At 41.9% G+C, this 16,320-nt stretch overlaps 1 protein-coding gene across 1 annotated transcript in view; it reads right to left on the bottom strand.

The window, feature by feature from the left end:
• Positions 1-6,849: 6,849 nt before the first annotated feature.
• The window catches only part of CAP2 (cyclase associated actin cytoskeleton regulatory protein 2), a 149,927-nt gene continuing 140,456 nt past the window's right edge, over positions 6,850-16,320 (bottom strand). Inside the window, exons 12-13 of the mRNA XM_052647869.1 lie at positions 13,822-13,962; positions 6,850-9,370 (exon numbers count right to left, since the gene is read on the bottom strand). Of these exons, the coding sequence (XP_052503829.1) occupies positions 9,260-9,370; positions 13,822-13,962 (252 nt within the window). The 3' untranslated portion in view covers positions 6,850-9,259. The remainder of the gene's footprint in view (positions 9,371-13,821; positions 13,963-16,320) is intronic.

Below are 16,320 nucleotides of genomic sequence, written 5' to 3'. Positions count from 1 at the left end.
TTCATGTGTTTGTTAGCCATCCATATGTCTTCTTTGGAGAAATGTCTATTTAGTTCTTTGGCGCATTTTTTGATTGGGTCGTTTATTTTTCTGGAATTGAGCTGCATAAGTTGCTTGTATATTTTTGAGATTAGTTGTTTGTCAGTTGCTTCATTTGCTATTATTTATTCCTGCTTTCTGGAGAGTTTTTATCATAAATGGATGTTGAATTTTGTCAAAGGCCTTCTCTGCATCTATTGAGATAATCATATGGTTTTTATTTTTCAATTTGTTAATGTGGTGAATTACATTGATTGATTTGCGGATATTGAAGAATCCTTGCATCCCTGGGATAAAGCCCACTTGGTCATGGTGTATGATCTTTTTAATGTGTTGTTGGATTCTGATTGCTAGAATTTTGTTGAGGATTTTTGCATCCATGTTCATCAGTGATATTGGCCTGTAGTTTTCTTTTTCTGTGGCATCTTTGTTAGGTTTTGGTATTAGGGTGATGGTGGCCTCATAGAATGAGTTTGGAAGTTTACCTTCCTCTGCAATTTTCTGGAAGAGTTTGAGGAGGATAGGTGTTAGCTCTTCTCGAAATTTTTGGTAGAATTCAGCTGTGAAGCTGTCTGGACCTGGGCTTTTGTTTGCTGGAAGATTTCTGATTACAGTTTCAATTTCCGTGCTTGTGATGGGTCTGTTAAGATTTTCTATTTCTTCCTGGTTCAGTTTTGGAAAATTGTACTTTTCTAGGAATTCGTCCATTTCTTCCACGTTGTCCATTTTATTGGCATATAACTGCTGATAGTAGTCTCTTATGATCCGTTGTATTTCTTCTGTGTTGTCTGTTGTGATCTCTCCATTTTCATTTCTAATTTTATTGATTTGATTTTTCTCTCTTTGCTTCTTGATGAGTCTGGCTAATGGTTTGTCAATTTTATTTATCCTTTCAAAGAACCAGCTTTTGGCTTTGTTGATTTTTGCTATAGTCTCTTTTGTTTCTTTAGCATTTATTTCTGCCCTAATTTTTAAGATTTCTTTCCTTCTACTAACTCTGGGGTTCTCCAATTCTTCCTTTTCTAGTTGCTTTAGGTGTAGAGTTAGGGTATTTATTTGACTTTTTTCTTGTTTCTTGAGGTATGCCTGTATTGCTATGAACTTTCCTCTTAGCACTGCTTTTATAGTGTCCCACAGGTTTTGGGTTGTTGTGTTTTCATTTTCATTAGTTTCTATGCATATTTTGATTTCTTTTTTGATTTCTTCTGTGATTTGTTGGTTATTCAGAAGTGTGTTGTTCAACCTCCATATGTTGGAATTTTTAATAGTTTTTCTCCTGTAATTGAGATCTAATCTTAATGCATTATGGTCAGAAAAGATGCTTGGAATGATTTCGATTTTTTTGAATTTATCAAGTTTAGATTTATGGCCCAGGATGTGATCTATCCTGGAGAATGTTCCATGAGCACTTGAGAAAAAGGTGAAATTCATTGTTTTGGGATGAAATGTCCTATAGATATCAATTAGGTCTAACTGGTCTAATCATTTAAAGTTTGTGTTTCTTTGTTGATTTTCTGTTTAGTTGATCTGTCCATAGGTGTGAGTGGGGTATTAAAGTCTCCCACTATTATTGTGTTATTGTTGATTTCCCCTTTCATACTTGTTAGCATTTGTCTTACATATTGCGGTGCTCCTATATTGGGTGCATATATATTTATAATTGTTATATCTTCTTCTTGGATTGATCCTTTGATCATTATGTAGTGGCCTTCTTTGTCTCTTTTCACAGCCTTTGTTTTAAAGTCTATTTTATTGGTATGAGTATTGCTACTCCTGCTTTCTTTTGGTCTCTATTTGCATGGTATATCTTTTTCCAGCCCTTCACTTTCAGTCTGTATGTGTCCCTTGTTTTGAGGTGGGTCTCTTGTAAGCAGCATATAGAGGGGTCTTGTTTTTGTATCCATTTGGCCAGTCTTTGTCTTTTGGTTGGGGCATTCAACCCATTTACGTTTAAGGTAATTATTGATAAGTATGATCCTGTTACCATTTACTGTATTGTTTTGGGTTCGGGTTTATACACCCTCTTGGTGTTTCCTGTCTAGAGAATATCCTTTAGAATTTGTTGGAGAGCTGGTTTGGTGGTGCTGAATTCTCTCAGCTTTTGCTTGTCTGTAAAGCTTTTGATTTCTCCTTCGTATTTGAATGAGATCCTTGCTGGGTACAGTAATCTGGGCTGTAGGCTGTTTTCTTTCATCACTTTAAGTATGTCTTGCCATTCCCTCCTGGCCTGAAGAGTTTCTATTGAAAGATCAGCTGTTATCCTTATGGGAATCCCCTTGTGTGTTATTTGTTGTTTTTCCCTTGCTGCTTTTAATATTTGTTCTTTGTGTTTGATCTTTGTTAATTTGATTAATATGTGTCTTGGGGTATTTTGCCTTGGGTTTATCCTATTTGGAACTCTGTGTTTGTTGGACTTGGGTGATTATTTCCTTCCCCATTTTAGGGAAGTTTTCAACTATTATCTCCTCAAGGATTTTCTCATGGTCTTTCTTTTTGTCTTCTTCTTCTGGGACTCCTATAATTCGAATGTTGGAGCGTTTCATATCGTCCTGGAGGTTTCTGAGATTGTCCTCATTTCTTTTAATTCGTTTTTCTTGTTTCCTCTCTGATTCATTTATTTCTACCATTCTATCTTCTATTTCACTAATCCTATCTTCTGCCTCCGTTATTCTGCTATTTGTTGCTTCCAGAGTGTTTCTGATCTCATTTATTGCATTATTCATTATATATTGACTCTTTTTTTATTTCTTCTAGGTCCTTGTTAAACCTTTCTTGCATCTTCTCAATCCTTGTCTCTAGGCTATTTATCTGTGATTCCATTTTGATTTCAAGATTTTGGATCATTTTCACTATCAATATTCGGAATTCTTTCTCAGGTAGATTCCCTACCTCTTCCTCTTTTGTTTGGTTTGGTGGGCAACCCTCCTGTTCCTTTACCTGCTGAGTATTCCTCTGTCTCTTCATCTTGATTATATTGCTGCGTTTGGGGTGGCCTTTTATATTCTGGTAGTTTGTGGAGTTCTCTTTATTATGGAGCTTCCTCACTGTGGGTGGGGTTGTATCAGTGGCTTGTCTAGGTTTCCTGGTTAGGGAGGCTTGTGTTGGAGTTCTGGTGGATGGAGCTGGGTTTCTTCTCTCTGGAGTGCAGTGGAGTGACCAGTAATGGGTTATGAGACATCAAGGGTTTTGGAGTAACTTTGAGCTGCCTGTATATTGAAGCTCAGGAGTGTGTTCCTGTGTTGCTGGAGAATTTGCGTGGTATGTCTTGTTCTGGAACTTGTTGGTCCTTGGGTGGAGCTTGGTTTCAGTGTAGGTATGGAGGCATTTGATGAGCTCCTATTGATTAATGTTCCCTGGATTCAGGAGTTCTCTAATGTTTTCAGGCTTTGGATTTAAGCCTCCTGCTTCTGGTTTTCAGTTTTATTTTTACAGTAGCCTCTAGACTTCTCCATCTATACAGCACCAATGATAAAACATCTAGGTTAAAGATGAAAAGTTTCTCCACATTGAGGGACACCCAGAGAGGTTCACTGAGTTACAAGGAGAAGAGAAGAGGGAGGGGGTAGTTAGAGGTGACTGGAATGAGATGCGGTGAGATCAAAAGAGGAGAGAGCAAGCTAGCTAGTAGTCACTTCCTTATGTGCGCTCCATAGTCTGGACCGCTCAGAGGTATTTACAGAGTTATACAGGGAAGAGGAGAGGGAGGAATTAGACAGAGGTGGCCAGGAGGATAAGAGAGAGGAATGAGAAGGAGAGAGACAAATCCTGCCAGCAACCAGTTCCTTAGGTGTTCTCCACCGTCTGGAACACACAGAGATTCACAGAGTGGGATAGAGAAGAGATGGGGGAGAAAAGAGACAGAGGCCACCTGGTGGAGAAAAAGGAGAGTCCAAAGGAGGAGAGAGTGGTCAAGCCTGTAATCTCGCTCTCAGGTAAAGTTGGGTAGTGAAGTTTGGGTTTTTAAATGTACAAAATTGACAACAAAAACCGAAGAGCAAAGATTAAAAATCTAGAGTAGAGGTTTGATTTTCAAAAATACAATATTAAAGAAAAGAAGCAGAAGGAAAAAGGAAAAAAGAAAAAAAAAGCCACAAGAATTATTAAAAACAAACAAACAAACAAAAAACAAACACCAATAACCACCCAAAGACTATATATGGTGTTTGCCTTAAAAAAAAAAGTCTTTTTTTTTGAATATTAATAATAGGTTATAGAAATAAAAATCAGAGGAGAAATTGAAGACTTAACTATTTAAAAAAATAGTCAGGAAAAAGAAAAAAAAGGAATGATTTTAAAAATAGTAAAAATATATCTGGCCCTTCTCTGATGTTGTGGGCATTGTGGGGTCACTTCCAAGGCGGTTCCCTCTGTTTAACTTCTTCTTTATGCTGGTTTTTTAGGCTCACTAGTTCAGTCGCGCTGTGGGGAGGGGGGATGCTGCAAACAAATAGCGCTGTCGTGTGCACACAGTGTCTCAGCCCTGCTTGACCTGTCCCTTCTCGCGGCGTACAAACCGCTCCGGCTCTACGATGCTCAGCCGGGAACCGTCTGAGGCCGGCCCTAGGCTGCGTGCACTTCCCTGGTCTAAGCCGTTGAGGTTCGGCGCTCAGGTAGCCCTCAGAGGCACAGATTCAGTTGGGACTGCGTTTTGTGCCCTTCCTGGGTCCGAGTAGCTCAGGAGTTTGGCGAGCGCGATCGCTGCGACTTGTCGCCTTTTCTGCCTCTGCTGCTCAGTTTTCTGGGTGGACCGCTGGCACCCCTTGTGAGGCAGATGGTGACTGTCCAGCACCCCCAGAAGTCTTAGCAAAGAAGCCTGCTTGCAGTTTGGTAAGTGAAGTCTCTCCGGGTCTGCAATTGCCCCTTTCCAGCCCTTACGGCTCTGGCTGCCTATCCCCGGCGGGGGATGGTCTGCAGCCGGCTTTTTCCGTTCTGTCCTTTGTTCTGTGCTCGGTCCTGGCGGTGTCTTATGTTCGAGCTTTTCGCGTGGTAGCTATCCCACAGTCTGGTTTGCTAGCCCCAGTTAGATCGTTCTGGTTGCGCGTGGGGCGTTCCTGCCGGATTCTCACAAAGCACTGCAGCCCGCGCCTCCCGCGCGTCCCTGCCCTGCCCCCGCTTCCCAGTGGCGGATGCAGGCGTCTGTGCTGCTTTTCCACTGGGGGAGTTACTGTTGGGCTTGTCATCTCTTGGTTTTAATTATTTCTTTATTTTTCCCTTCCTGTTATGTTGCCCTCTGTGTATCCAAGGCTCGCCACAGACTCGGCAGGGAGAGTGTTTCCTGGTGTTTGGAAACCTCTCTTCTTAAAATTCCCTTCCCGGGACGGGCTTCCCTTCCCGGGACAGAGCTCCCTCCCCACCTCCTTTGTCTCCTTTTTCGTCTTTTATATGTTTTCCTACCTGTTTTTGAAGACAATGGTCTGCTTTTCTGGTTGCCTGATGTCCTCTGCCAGCCTACAGAAGTTGTTTTGTGGAGTTTGCTCAGTGTTGAAATGTTCTTGAGGAATTTGTGAGGGAGAAAGTGGTCTTCCCGTCCTATTCCTCCGCCATCTTAGGACCGCCTTCCTTCTCTATAGCTTTAAAGTTAAAGGGGAATGTCGGCGGTATGCAGGGCAGGCTGCTGGGGAATGTGTGCCATTAGCTCACCCCTGCTAGGGATGTGTGCCATTCATTATGTGTGGGCATGACTATGCCCCATAGAGAGCATGAGCGGGAAAGTACAGTCTTCCCAAATGAATCTCACTCTTACCAAATAAATCTATAGAACTGTTATGTTCATGTGAAGATTTCCTATTGTAAGTTCAGTGACTTAGGAGCTGAAATGAGTCTGTAGAGTTATTATTTAAAATAACAAAAAAGTTTAAATGTATATCTTCTGATTAGCTTCCAAGATGAAATACTGACACTATGGGAAATTACTAATTGAATTTTAATTAAAAAACCCCTGTGATGTTGGTGAATGAGACTTAATAATTAGTATCATGGCTAAGGAAGCATTGTCGATGATGTGTTTCATCTGGATCTTCATGTCAGCAAGAGATATCTTTTTTTTTTTTAACTATGATGATCCTAAAAAACAAGATATTAAATTAAAGGTGGACTTAGAACCCAAATATTCAAAGTTGTAGTTTTAGGCAAAAATTATCTTTAAATATAAATACCTTGTTCTGGAGGGAAACCTGGAAAAAGTTCTCTACCACTAAGCAAACAGTCCTTCATTAGTTACCTATTCTGTGCCAAGTTACTAAACAGCACAGGAATAAAAAATCATTTGGAGAAATATGGATGAATTATTGAGGGCTAATCTGAGTTGGTTTACTTTTCACTTGTAACATAGATATAAGCTTCATCACACACAGAAACATTAAAATAGTTAAACTTGCAAAAGAAATCTGTGAAAGACTATAAAATCAACTTGTCTCGGTTAAGGCAATTAAAGCCTTCAAAATTATATCTGTATATCAAGTGGTACAGCGAGTGCCAATGGTTTAAAATAATTCTTTGGAAATGAACATGTTTCATAAAAGTCATTTTTAAATATATTTTACTTCTGAAATGATCCTTAAAGACTTGGTATGAGACACAATGAAAAGACTCCAAACCCATATTCAACCGTCTAGTCTCCATTTCCAATTAAACATCACAAAGATGCACTGGGTTAAACATGTTCAGGACTGAACCATGGTTTTCTCTAGCTCATGGTTCTCTTTCAGTGTTTCCTATCACAGGAAATGGCTGATTTTACATCTATGATGAAAGGTATGCAGAGACCATGACTGAAACTGGAAATGCAGATGAGGAAAAGATGGTATGTGTGGGCAACATGCATTCATCTTTTGTTGAGTGGAGTTGGGACAGGCAGACTGAAATACTCTCTGGATACTTGGAGTGAAGAGTCTGGAGGAGTCATCTACACAGATAGAGGTGACAGATGAAGTTAAGGGAGATGGCTGAGCACTTGAGAGGAAAGGGAAGATAAAAGGGACAAGAGTCTGAGAAGTATATTGTGTATCACCAAATCAAAGGACGTTTAATGAGAAAAGGGCAGCATCAAGAATCTCAGGGCTTCCCTGGTGGCTCAGTGGTAAAGAGTCTGCCTGCCAATGCAGGAGACACAGGTTCAATCCCTGATCCAGGAAGATCCCACACGCCGGGGGGCAACATATGCCCATATGCCACAACTTCTGAGCCCACCTGCACACCTTCTGAAGCCTGTGCACTCTAGAGCCTGTGCGCAGAAACAAGAGAAGCCACCACAGTGAGAAGCCAGTGCAATGTAACTGAGAGTAGCCTCTGCTCACAGCAGCTAGAGAAAAGCCCACGCAACAACGGAGACCCAGCACAGCTAAAACTAAGTAAATAAAATCACTGGGAAAAACATTCTCAGTGGATGAGAAATGAGATAAAGCCACTATAGTTAATGACCTTTGAGAGTTTCTTTTCATGGACAGAGGAGCCTTGGGGGGAAATAGTCCCTGGGGTCGCAAAAGAGTTGAACACGACTTAGCGACTCAAGAACAACAAACTACAATATGAAAAACAGGTAAGCAATGAGGATTTATTGTATAGGCTAGGGAATTATAGTCAATATTTTGTAATAATCTGTAATGGAATATAATCTGCAAAAAATATAACTGAATCACTATGCTGTACACCTGAAATGAATGCAATAGTGCAAATCAACTATACTTCAATTTAAAAAAAAAACTTGATTCTAAAATTTTCTGACAGTCCTTCCTACTACATTTGGCTTTATCTGATGTTTAGAAGAAGCTGTTCTTCAGAGAAGCTGATGGCATGCTGGATAAATTCTCTAATTCAACTAGAAAGACTCAGCTCTCTTTCCCAAAGCTGACATATGAGCAAAGGGCAAATCAAAGAGGAAAAAAATTTTAACACCCTGAATTCATCACAGTATTTAAACAATTAGAATTTTACTTTATTTCAGAATAAGTTTACTGTTGAAAAAAAGATATTATACTAAAGCCACAACATTATTCATTTGGACAAAAACTTTTATAGCAAAACTGTGGTACACGAGCATTAGTAATTTGAGTACTATATGGTTATAGAAGATATTTAAAAAACAGAAATGATGTATTCCAAAGGCTGTAATAGGCACAATATATATGCTTGTATAGGGTCTGCAAGCATTATACTAGAATTCACTACAAGTGATCCAAGAAGTTGCAGGCTTTCAGCATTAGGTACTAAAAAGATAAAAAGGATTATCAGAGTTACTCTTCTATGGAAAAAGCATGTACTATCAATAACACAAAACAGGAGCAGCGAGCCAAGCCAACAAACAATGCTTTAGATTTTAGAAGTTGTAATATAACTATGGCTTTTTAATTTTCATTTTTGAGACTGGTTAGCAAGTCTGGCAAGTGGAAAAGAAGAAAGTCTATAATAAAACGTTAAAGACACCACTTACAAGGCATCTGATATTTCACAGGTTCAAAATTGGAAAACAACCACTGAGCTTGTTCCTAGAGCAAAATTCTGAGGTATTAGCAGAAAACAAAACAAAAACACCCTGCTTCTTCCTATCAATGTTTTTGCATAAAAATCTTTATACAGAGAAGTAAAAGTTTCCCAAATGACATGGCAGAAAAATATTTAAGATGAATCATTAGAGTTTACTTTAGGTTTTTGGTAACTGTAAAGAATACAGGTCTTTTCAAGGACCAAGAAACTGGATATGGTTCTTAGTATGGAACTTTATGTTTTTAAAACAAATATGTATTCAGGCTGGCAGTGTATTCATGCTGATAAAGGTGGTAAAAATAAGAAAACAGAAATCGTACCTTTTTAGAGCATGCTACTACTATATATAAGGAAATTGTCTAAAAGATAAAAATGTACATCTTAGATTCTCGAAGGTTTTATTTTTCAACTAGCAATTAAACATAAGCATAAAAGTGAGTCATGCAGTACCCCTACCTCTCAGCTACTGTGAAAATGATATGAGGGGAACAGAATTCTCTCTTTTTTTCCCTTTAAATATGCAATGCTCACAAGTCATCATGTGGAACTCAAATCACAAAGGCAAATCATGAAGAAATGTTGAATATTTCAAAAGCCCTCAGAGGTGTGCCAGAAATGATGCTGTTTCTACAGCACAGAATTGTTGGAGGCCAAAACTAAAGCAGTAGGTGCTACTGCAACTTCTAGGTCCTTAATGCTGCTGTTTTTGTTTTTGTTTTTTTCATGTTGGGGTGGGGATTCAGGTCAGGGGCTTTGGTGGTCTCTCGGAAACCATGATTTCTGTAGGTTCAGTGATTAGCTTGGCTCCATCCCAGGCTGTCTTGAACTGTTCAGGAACAGGAAATTCTCTCTGGAAAAAAGCAATAAGAGCAAGATTATTTAAACCAAGGCTTTGCAAATGGATGGATGGCTAATTAGTGTCATGCTCAGTCACTCAGGTGTGTCTGACTCTTTACAACCCCATGGACGATAGCCCGGCAGTCCATGGGACTGTTCTTCTGTTCATGGGATTTCCCAGGCCAGAATACTGGACGGGGTTGCCATTTCCTTCTCCAGGCAATGTTCCTGGCCCAAGGATCAAACCTGCGTCTCCTGCATTGGCAGGAGACACCAGGGAAGCCCTGTTACATGATGGACAAAGACACTTTAGAGAACCCAAACCTGCATGGTCATACGACAGCTCTGTGACTGCCTGCCGGCATCCTCATTGATGCCAGAACTTACTAAGAACCAGGTGTTCTGTGGAACACCAGGTATGAGTGAACTCAAGTTAATCTCTACAAGAACGCTGCTTGCTGCTGCTGCTGCTGCTAAGTCACTTCAGTCGTGTCCGACTCTTAGCAACCCCATGGACTGCAGCCTACTAGGCTCCTCCGTTCATGGGGTTTTCCAGGTGAGAGTATTGGAGTGGGCTGCCATTGCCTTCTCTGACAAGAAACACTAAGAACTAGATATTATTGAAATGCCACCTACAGGAAAGAGAGGCTTGAAAGGTCAAGCCTGAGCTGCCAGAGTGCAAACCTTAGACATCCTCTCTTACCCATGACTCTGCACCAGACTCAACCATGCACAGCCATCAGCTGGGGACCTTGTTGAAAGGTAGACTCTGATTCAGTAGATCTGGGACACAGGATGACGGTCTATGTTTTCAAGAAGTCCCCAGGGGATGCTGAGGCTGCCGGTCCCCAGGCACACTGATAAGGGCTTTGCCCCAGCGTTATGACTGTCTACTCTTTGATGAAATATCAAAATGTGCCGCAAGTTGCATATACATTTGTTACACATCCTGCTTTCCTGCTCTTTCCATTGGGCAACACACGCACACATGCCACCCAGATACACTACACACCATATCCTCCTCCCTCCCTCACACACACACACATACACAAAGAAAAATGCAGAATAGGGAATTCCCTGGTAGTCCAGTGGTTAGGGGGCTTCCCAGGTGGCGCTAAGGGGTAAAAAACCTGCCAATGGAGGAGACATAAGAGACACAGGTTCAATCCCTAGGTATGGAAGATCCCCTGGAGGAGGGCATGGCAACCCACTCCAGTATTCTTGCCTGGAGAATCCCATGGACAGAGGAGCCTGGTGGGCTACAGTCCATAGGCTCACAGAGTTCGACATGACTGAAGTGAATCAGCATGCCAGGGGTTAGGATTCTGGGCTTCCATTGCAGGGGTGCTGGTTCAACCCCTGGTCGGGGAACTAAGATCCCTCAAGCTTCGTGAGCCATAAAAACCATATGATTTTTTTTTTAAGCATTAAAAATTGTAGACTAGACAAAATAAAATTAGCTTGGGGTCTCTCCTTTCCGTAGAGAGTGAGTCCCCAGTTGTTACAGAAGAGAGCAGAAAAGGAAGATGAGGAGGAGTCTCCTTGCTTCTGGTTTGTGGCCTCTCTGGACTTCCTGTACAAACCACAGTTTGAAGGGCTGGTGCTCATCTGTTGGTGAGATGTGCTGTTTCAGTGGAAAACACACATGGACACATAGCTTCCTTGATGCAGGATCCAGCTGTTTCTTTTGTAAGAAGCTATTTATTTACTTTAAAGGGAAAAGCCCTTTCTGTCATGATCGGTGAATTCTCAAGTGAAATTTGGAATGGAGTCTTTTCTTTTTCTTTTTTGGCTGCTCTCCTTGGACATGAATTTGAGCAAACTCCGGGAAATAGTGAAGGACAGGGAAGCCTGGTGTGCTCGCAGTTCATGGGGTGGCAAAGAGTCATTCACGACTTAGTGACTCAACAACAATTCCTTGGTTTGTGGCATCTTAGTTCCCTGGCCAGGGATGGAAAGTGGACCCATGGCAGTGAAAGCACCGAGTCTTAACCACTGGACCACCAGGGAATTCCCTGCAATGGAGTCTTACCGTGCAGCAAAGAAGCTACAGTCTGAGTGTGAGTGTGTGTGTGTGTGTGTGTGTGTGTGTGTGTGTGTGTGTGTGCGTGTGTGTGTGTCCAACACCCCTTCTGGGCCTCTTCATGAGTAAACCAGGCTTGGTGTCTGCTCTTAAGCACCAAGCCAGGTGGAGAATGCTCCAGAGTGAAGGTGCCTCTTTGATTGTAACTGTACTACAGCTATTCCTGATCTTTCTTGGCAGTACCGTGATAGCAAAGGGATGACAGACCTTCTCTGGGAGACCGATTTCTTTCGGATGAGTCACCCCCAACATCCACTCCCAGATCACCATGTCCACGGCAGGACCTCTCTATTGCTCCCTTCTACCTCCAACAGGAAAACGCACTGAGGGCCCACACACTGAGGGCACAGATAATTCACCTATTGTGGGGAGACCACATTCTCAGCATGAAAGCTTAGGTTTTGAGCTCTACTCATCCTTTAGGTCATTGGATCTCAATCATGGCTCCACACTGGAATCATCAAGGAAGCTTTAACCAAGACAGATGTCAGGGTACCACATCCAGGAGTTCTAGTTGAAGTGGCTTGAAGTGTTTGTGCAAACCCTCACTGCTTTTCTTAGCAGATCCAGTTCCCCTGCAGCTGAGCCTTCTGCTTAGACAGCTGCAAAGGCCAGAAGTCTCTCTAAGTTTTGGCTTCCTTCTTCTGAAGCTGCTCTGTATTGGCTTCAGCTCTTCAGTAGCTTCTTCAGGTGGAGAGCCCGAGACGAGATGCTTTCTAGCTCAGGGTTAGGCAGTCTGAATACCTCATGTAGTATGGCCCAATGCTTGCCGTTTTGCTTTTCAAACTTAAATAATGAATTCTGGGCAGCAGTATGTGGTGTGCGCCTGAAAAGGGCTTACTGAAAACATGGCAGCAATCTCACTGTCTGCTTAAAGACATTAACCCAAGCGCTGACTGCTGTGTAGACCACCGGTGACTGACCCACAGGCTGATGGGGTTGTGGGGGCTCCCCTTTGAAAGGTGTGCCTGGCTAAGTTACATTTTAGCCCATACTTCCCTGGTTCACTGCTTCCTTGTACAGTTAGAACCAGAGGGAATGATCTCAGGATTTATTTCTCTTTCAAGAAGCAAAGACTAGTAGGAAGAAATATTAATAACTTGCTACCAAATGGCAACAACCAGCAAGTCCACCACGTTGTGTGACGCAAAAAGTGTATTTGTTTATACTTCCTTTTCAATGTGAGACTATGTGCTTGCATCTTTTAGAAACTGCTTTGCTGAGGAGAAGAGACAAAGAAAATACCTGGTAGCTTAGGTAAGTGTTTCTCAGAAGGCCACTGGATGGCCTGATGGCATCAGAATCATCTGGGATATATTAAACCACGGGTTCCCCATTCCAAGCTTGGACCCCATTCCAAGCCTCCTAATTCTAACCTCTGGGTGCAAAGTTTGGGACCTGGTATTTTCATCATGTTTCCCAGCTGATTTTTTTTTTTGACTGTGCCACGTGGCAAGTGGAATCTTAGTTCCCTGACCAAGGATCGACCTGCCTTGGAAGCACTGTGTCTTAACCACTCAAAAGCCAGAGAAATCCTTAGCTGGTTCTCAGGCAGGGTTTGAGAACTACTGTACAAATAGGTTCACTTATTATTACCTCCTTTCCCTCTGCTTGCCCCCAAAGCATTTCTCCTTCTTTCCTTTTGCCTCCACCATGTGTCAGTCCCTCAGTCGTGTCCGACTCTTTGTGACCCCGTGGACTGTAGCCTGCCAGGCTCCTCTGTCCATGGGATTCTCCAGGAAAGAATACTGGAGTGCACTGCCATTCCCTTCTCCAGGAAGTCTTCCCGACGCAGGGACTGAACCCAGGTTTCCTGCACTGTAGGCAGATTCTTTACCATCTGAGCCACCAGGAAGCCCATGCCCCCATCATACCAAAGGAAAACAATCAATCCTAGTAAAATGAGCTCAGACACCTGGTCTACTATTTGGTGATGATGAAGATGTGTTAGTCGCTCAGTCGTGCCTGACTCTTTGCGACCCCATGGATTGTAGCCCGCCAGGCTCCTCTGTCCATGGGATTCTCCAGGCAAGAATATGGGAGTGAGTTGCCATTTCCTTCTCCAGGGGATCTTCCCGAAGCAGGGGTTGAGCCCAGGTCTCCTGCATTGCAGGCAGATTCTTACCATCTGAGCCACAAGGGCCCTTACTGTTTGATGAAAGCTAGCCCATTAAGGTAATTATTAGGAAACCGCTTTGAGAACCACAAATCCAGGACTGGGCACAGTCAAGAAACTAACAGGGGAGCTGAATTGTGAAAGGCCATTCTCTTGAGTTCCTTTCTTAACTGCAAATTTTTCTACAAAGGTTGGTAGGTGACTAATCAGTCTCTAAGAATGTTAATCATGAAAACTTCTTTACAGTCTTCTAAAAGGTACTTACATAATCACCATCCTGAGGGATAAGTATATTCATTTCAGATGACTTGGCACTCACAATCTCACAGTCTAACGCATCTTCACTGAGGTATATGTGGCAGCCTTCTGTCTTATTAATGGAAATTGTTGGCACTTTCCCCATTACCTGAAATAGAAAAAAAAGTCTAGGGCCAAAGCAAATAAACAGAAATTCCAATATCCCCAAATAAGTACAGTCCACGGGCCTAAGCAAGCATTAGGAATAGCTAGGTCAGGGCTGGGGAGGCTGGTTGACGACAGTGTCTCCAAGGTGAATTAGTAGGTGTCATTTGGGGACAGAAAGAAAGGACCACACAAGAGGATTCTCAAACCTCAGGGTCTCTTTCCTGACACAAAACAAAGGGACTAATTTGAAAACAGCAGCTAAATGTTCAGAAGACGTTTCACAACCCTATTAGTGGAAATGAAGCATATATCTGATTTCATGATAAAAGAAACAAGATGCTTTTGCTTTTATGTGCTTAAAATTTTAGTTTTGACACATCTCTAGGAAACTTGGACGAAAACACGCATGAATACTGTCCTTTAAGAGTAAATTATTCTGTAAGTGAGTAGATTTTTTTCCTCACTCTAAGTAAGAATAAGTAAAAATCACTACAATTCTTCTCACATAAGTCCTTTGCTAGATAAAAATCACACTGGCTGAATGCGGAGCTTAAATGAGATAATGAGTGTCTAGGTATTTTGAAATGTATTCATTTCAGGAGCCCAAACTGGAGACTTGGTTCAGGCCACTCATTGCATGGGTAAATAGTATCATACACAAGAGAAGGTGGTTCTTTGTATTATTACAAATATCAAGTGCTATAAAAATTCTGATCAGTTTAAAATTTCTTTTTTACAGCCCTGTTTTCAGACACAGCCCCCCTCCACCCCTCGCCCCCAAATCTCTACAGGGACAGACTGTTCCCCCAACGACCATATTACAACTCTATAATTTTCCTTCTTGTAATGGTAACTGAGGCGATAAAAACATCTCCTCTTTCACTCTGAAGAAAAGACTGGGTTGCAAATTAAAGAGCAAGGCTTGTGATGGTGCAGGTGCTGTAAAGAATTCCTCGGGGGAGCCTAGCCAGGGCACCACACTGCTCTGTTTTCTCCTCTCCCCGTAGAAACTGGACACTGAGTTGGAACTGAGCCACAGCGAGGGAAAAAAAAAAGGCAGAGGTAGTTTAAGGTCAGCTAAGCAACAAGGCTTTGCCATAAATTAAATAAAATAATACCTATATCTATATATCAAGAATGTGTCAGCAGTAATGTTTTGACAATTTCTAGATTTATTTTGTAATGATGGAGAGCATTTCCATACTGCCCAGAACTGTATGAATACCTGGCAAGCAAAGGGAATGCAAGTAATTTGTCAGTGTGTCTTAGGCAATTCGTTTATGAGACAGAGCGGGGTCTCATGAGGATAACACAGTATGCAGAGACATTTGAGTTTTGTTTATGTATCACTGTATTACCTTACAAACGCTAGAACATCTATGAAAAATCTGAAAAACAGTACAATTTTTAAAAAATAGTCCTGATAGGATAAGAACTGTCATTTCCACAGCATTTTAGTCAGTATTTCCTTAGAGCAAATTACATACAATATATGCCTTTTATCCCTTGTAGTCTGTAAACATTTCGAGAACAGAGATTGGTTCTGATCAGAAGAACTGGGATAACAAGTAGCTTCTCTGTTGAGTGACAGGTGATATGTGACCTTGCCCAGGCCAATGCTGTAGCATTTAATGCATGTATCTGTATTAACTTTCTTTTTCTTCAATTTATTTTTCTATAAAAATTTTTAAAATTTCCACATAATATCTTAGTCTCTTCTCTCTCGCACAATTTGTACTATTTTTTTCTGGGATAGTTTGCCAAAAAAAACAGCATCATTGAACTAAATCACATGAATCCATGTCCTTTTCTTCCTTTCAATCTTTTAAAATTAATTAATGTGGCTGTGCCGGGTCTTAGTTGTGGCATTCAGGATCTTTTTGAAACAGTTATTTATTGATTGTTTTTACTGTGCTGGGTCTTCACTGCTGTGCTCACGCTTTCTCCAGGTGCATCGAGCTGGGGCTGCTCTCCAGCTGTGGTGCTCAGGCTTCTCGCTGTGGTGGCTTCACTTGCTGCAGAGCACGGGCTGTAGAATGCGTGAGCTTCAGCAGCTGCAGCACATGGGCTCAGCAGTTGTGGGTCCTGGTCTCTAGAACACAGGTTCCTCAAAAGTTCTGGCACATGGACTCAGTGGCGCCTCTGCATGTTGTATCTTTCCAGATCAGGGACTGAACCCATGTCTCTTGCATTAGCAGGCAGATTCCTCACCACTAAGCCACCACGGGAGCCTGGGCATTCAGGATCTTTAATTGCATCATGTGAGTTCTTGGTTGCAGCATGTGGGATCCAGTTTCCTGACCAGGGATCGAATCTGGGCCCCCCAAATTGGGAGCACAGAGTCTTAGCCACTGGACCA

Source organism: Budorcas taxicolor, chromosome 11 (assembly GCF_023091745.1).
Source record: "Budorcas taxicolor isolate Tak-1 chromosome 11, Takin1.1, whole genome shotgun sequence".
Lineage (NCBI taxonomy): Eukaryota > Metazoa > Chordata > Mammalia > Artiodactyla > Bovidae > Budorcas > Budorcas taxicolor.
Note: the sequence above shows the minus strand (reverse complement) of the source record. Positions and strands in the feature narration are given on the sequence as shown.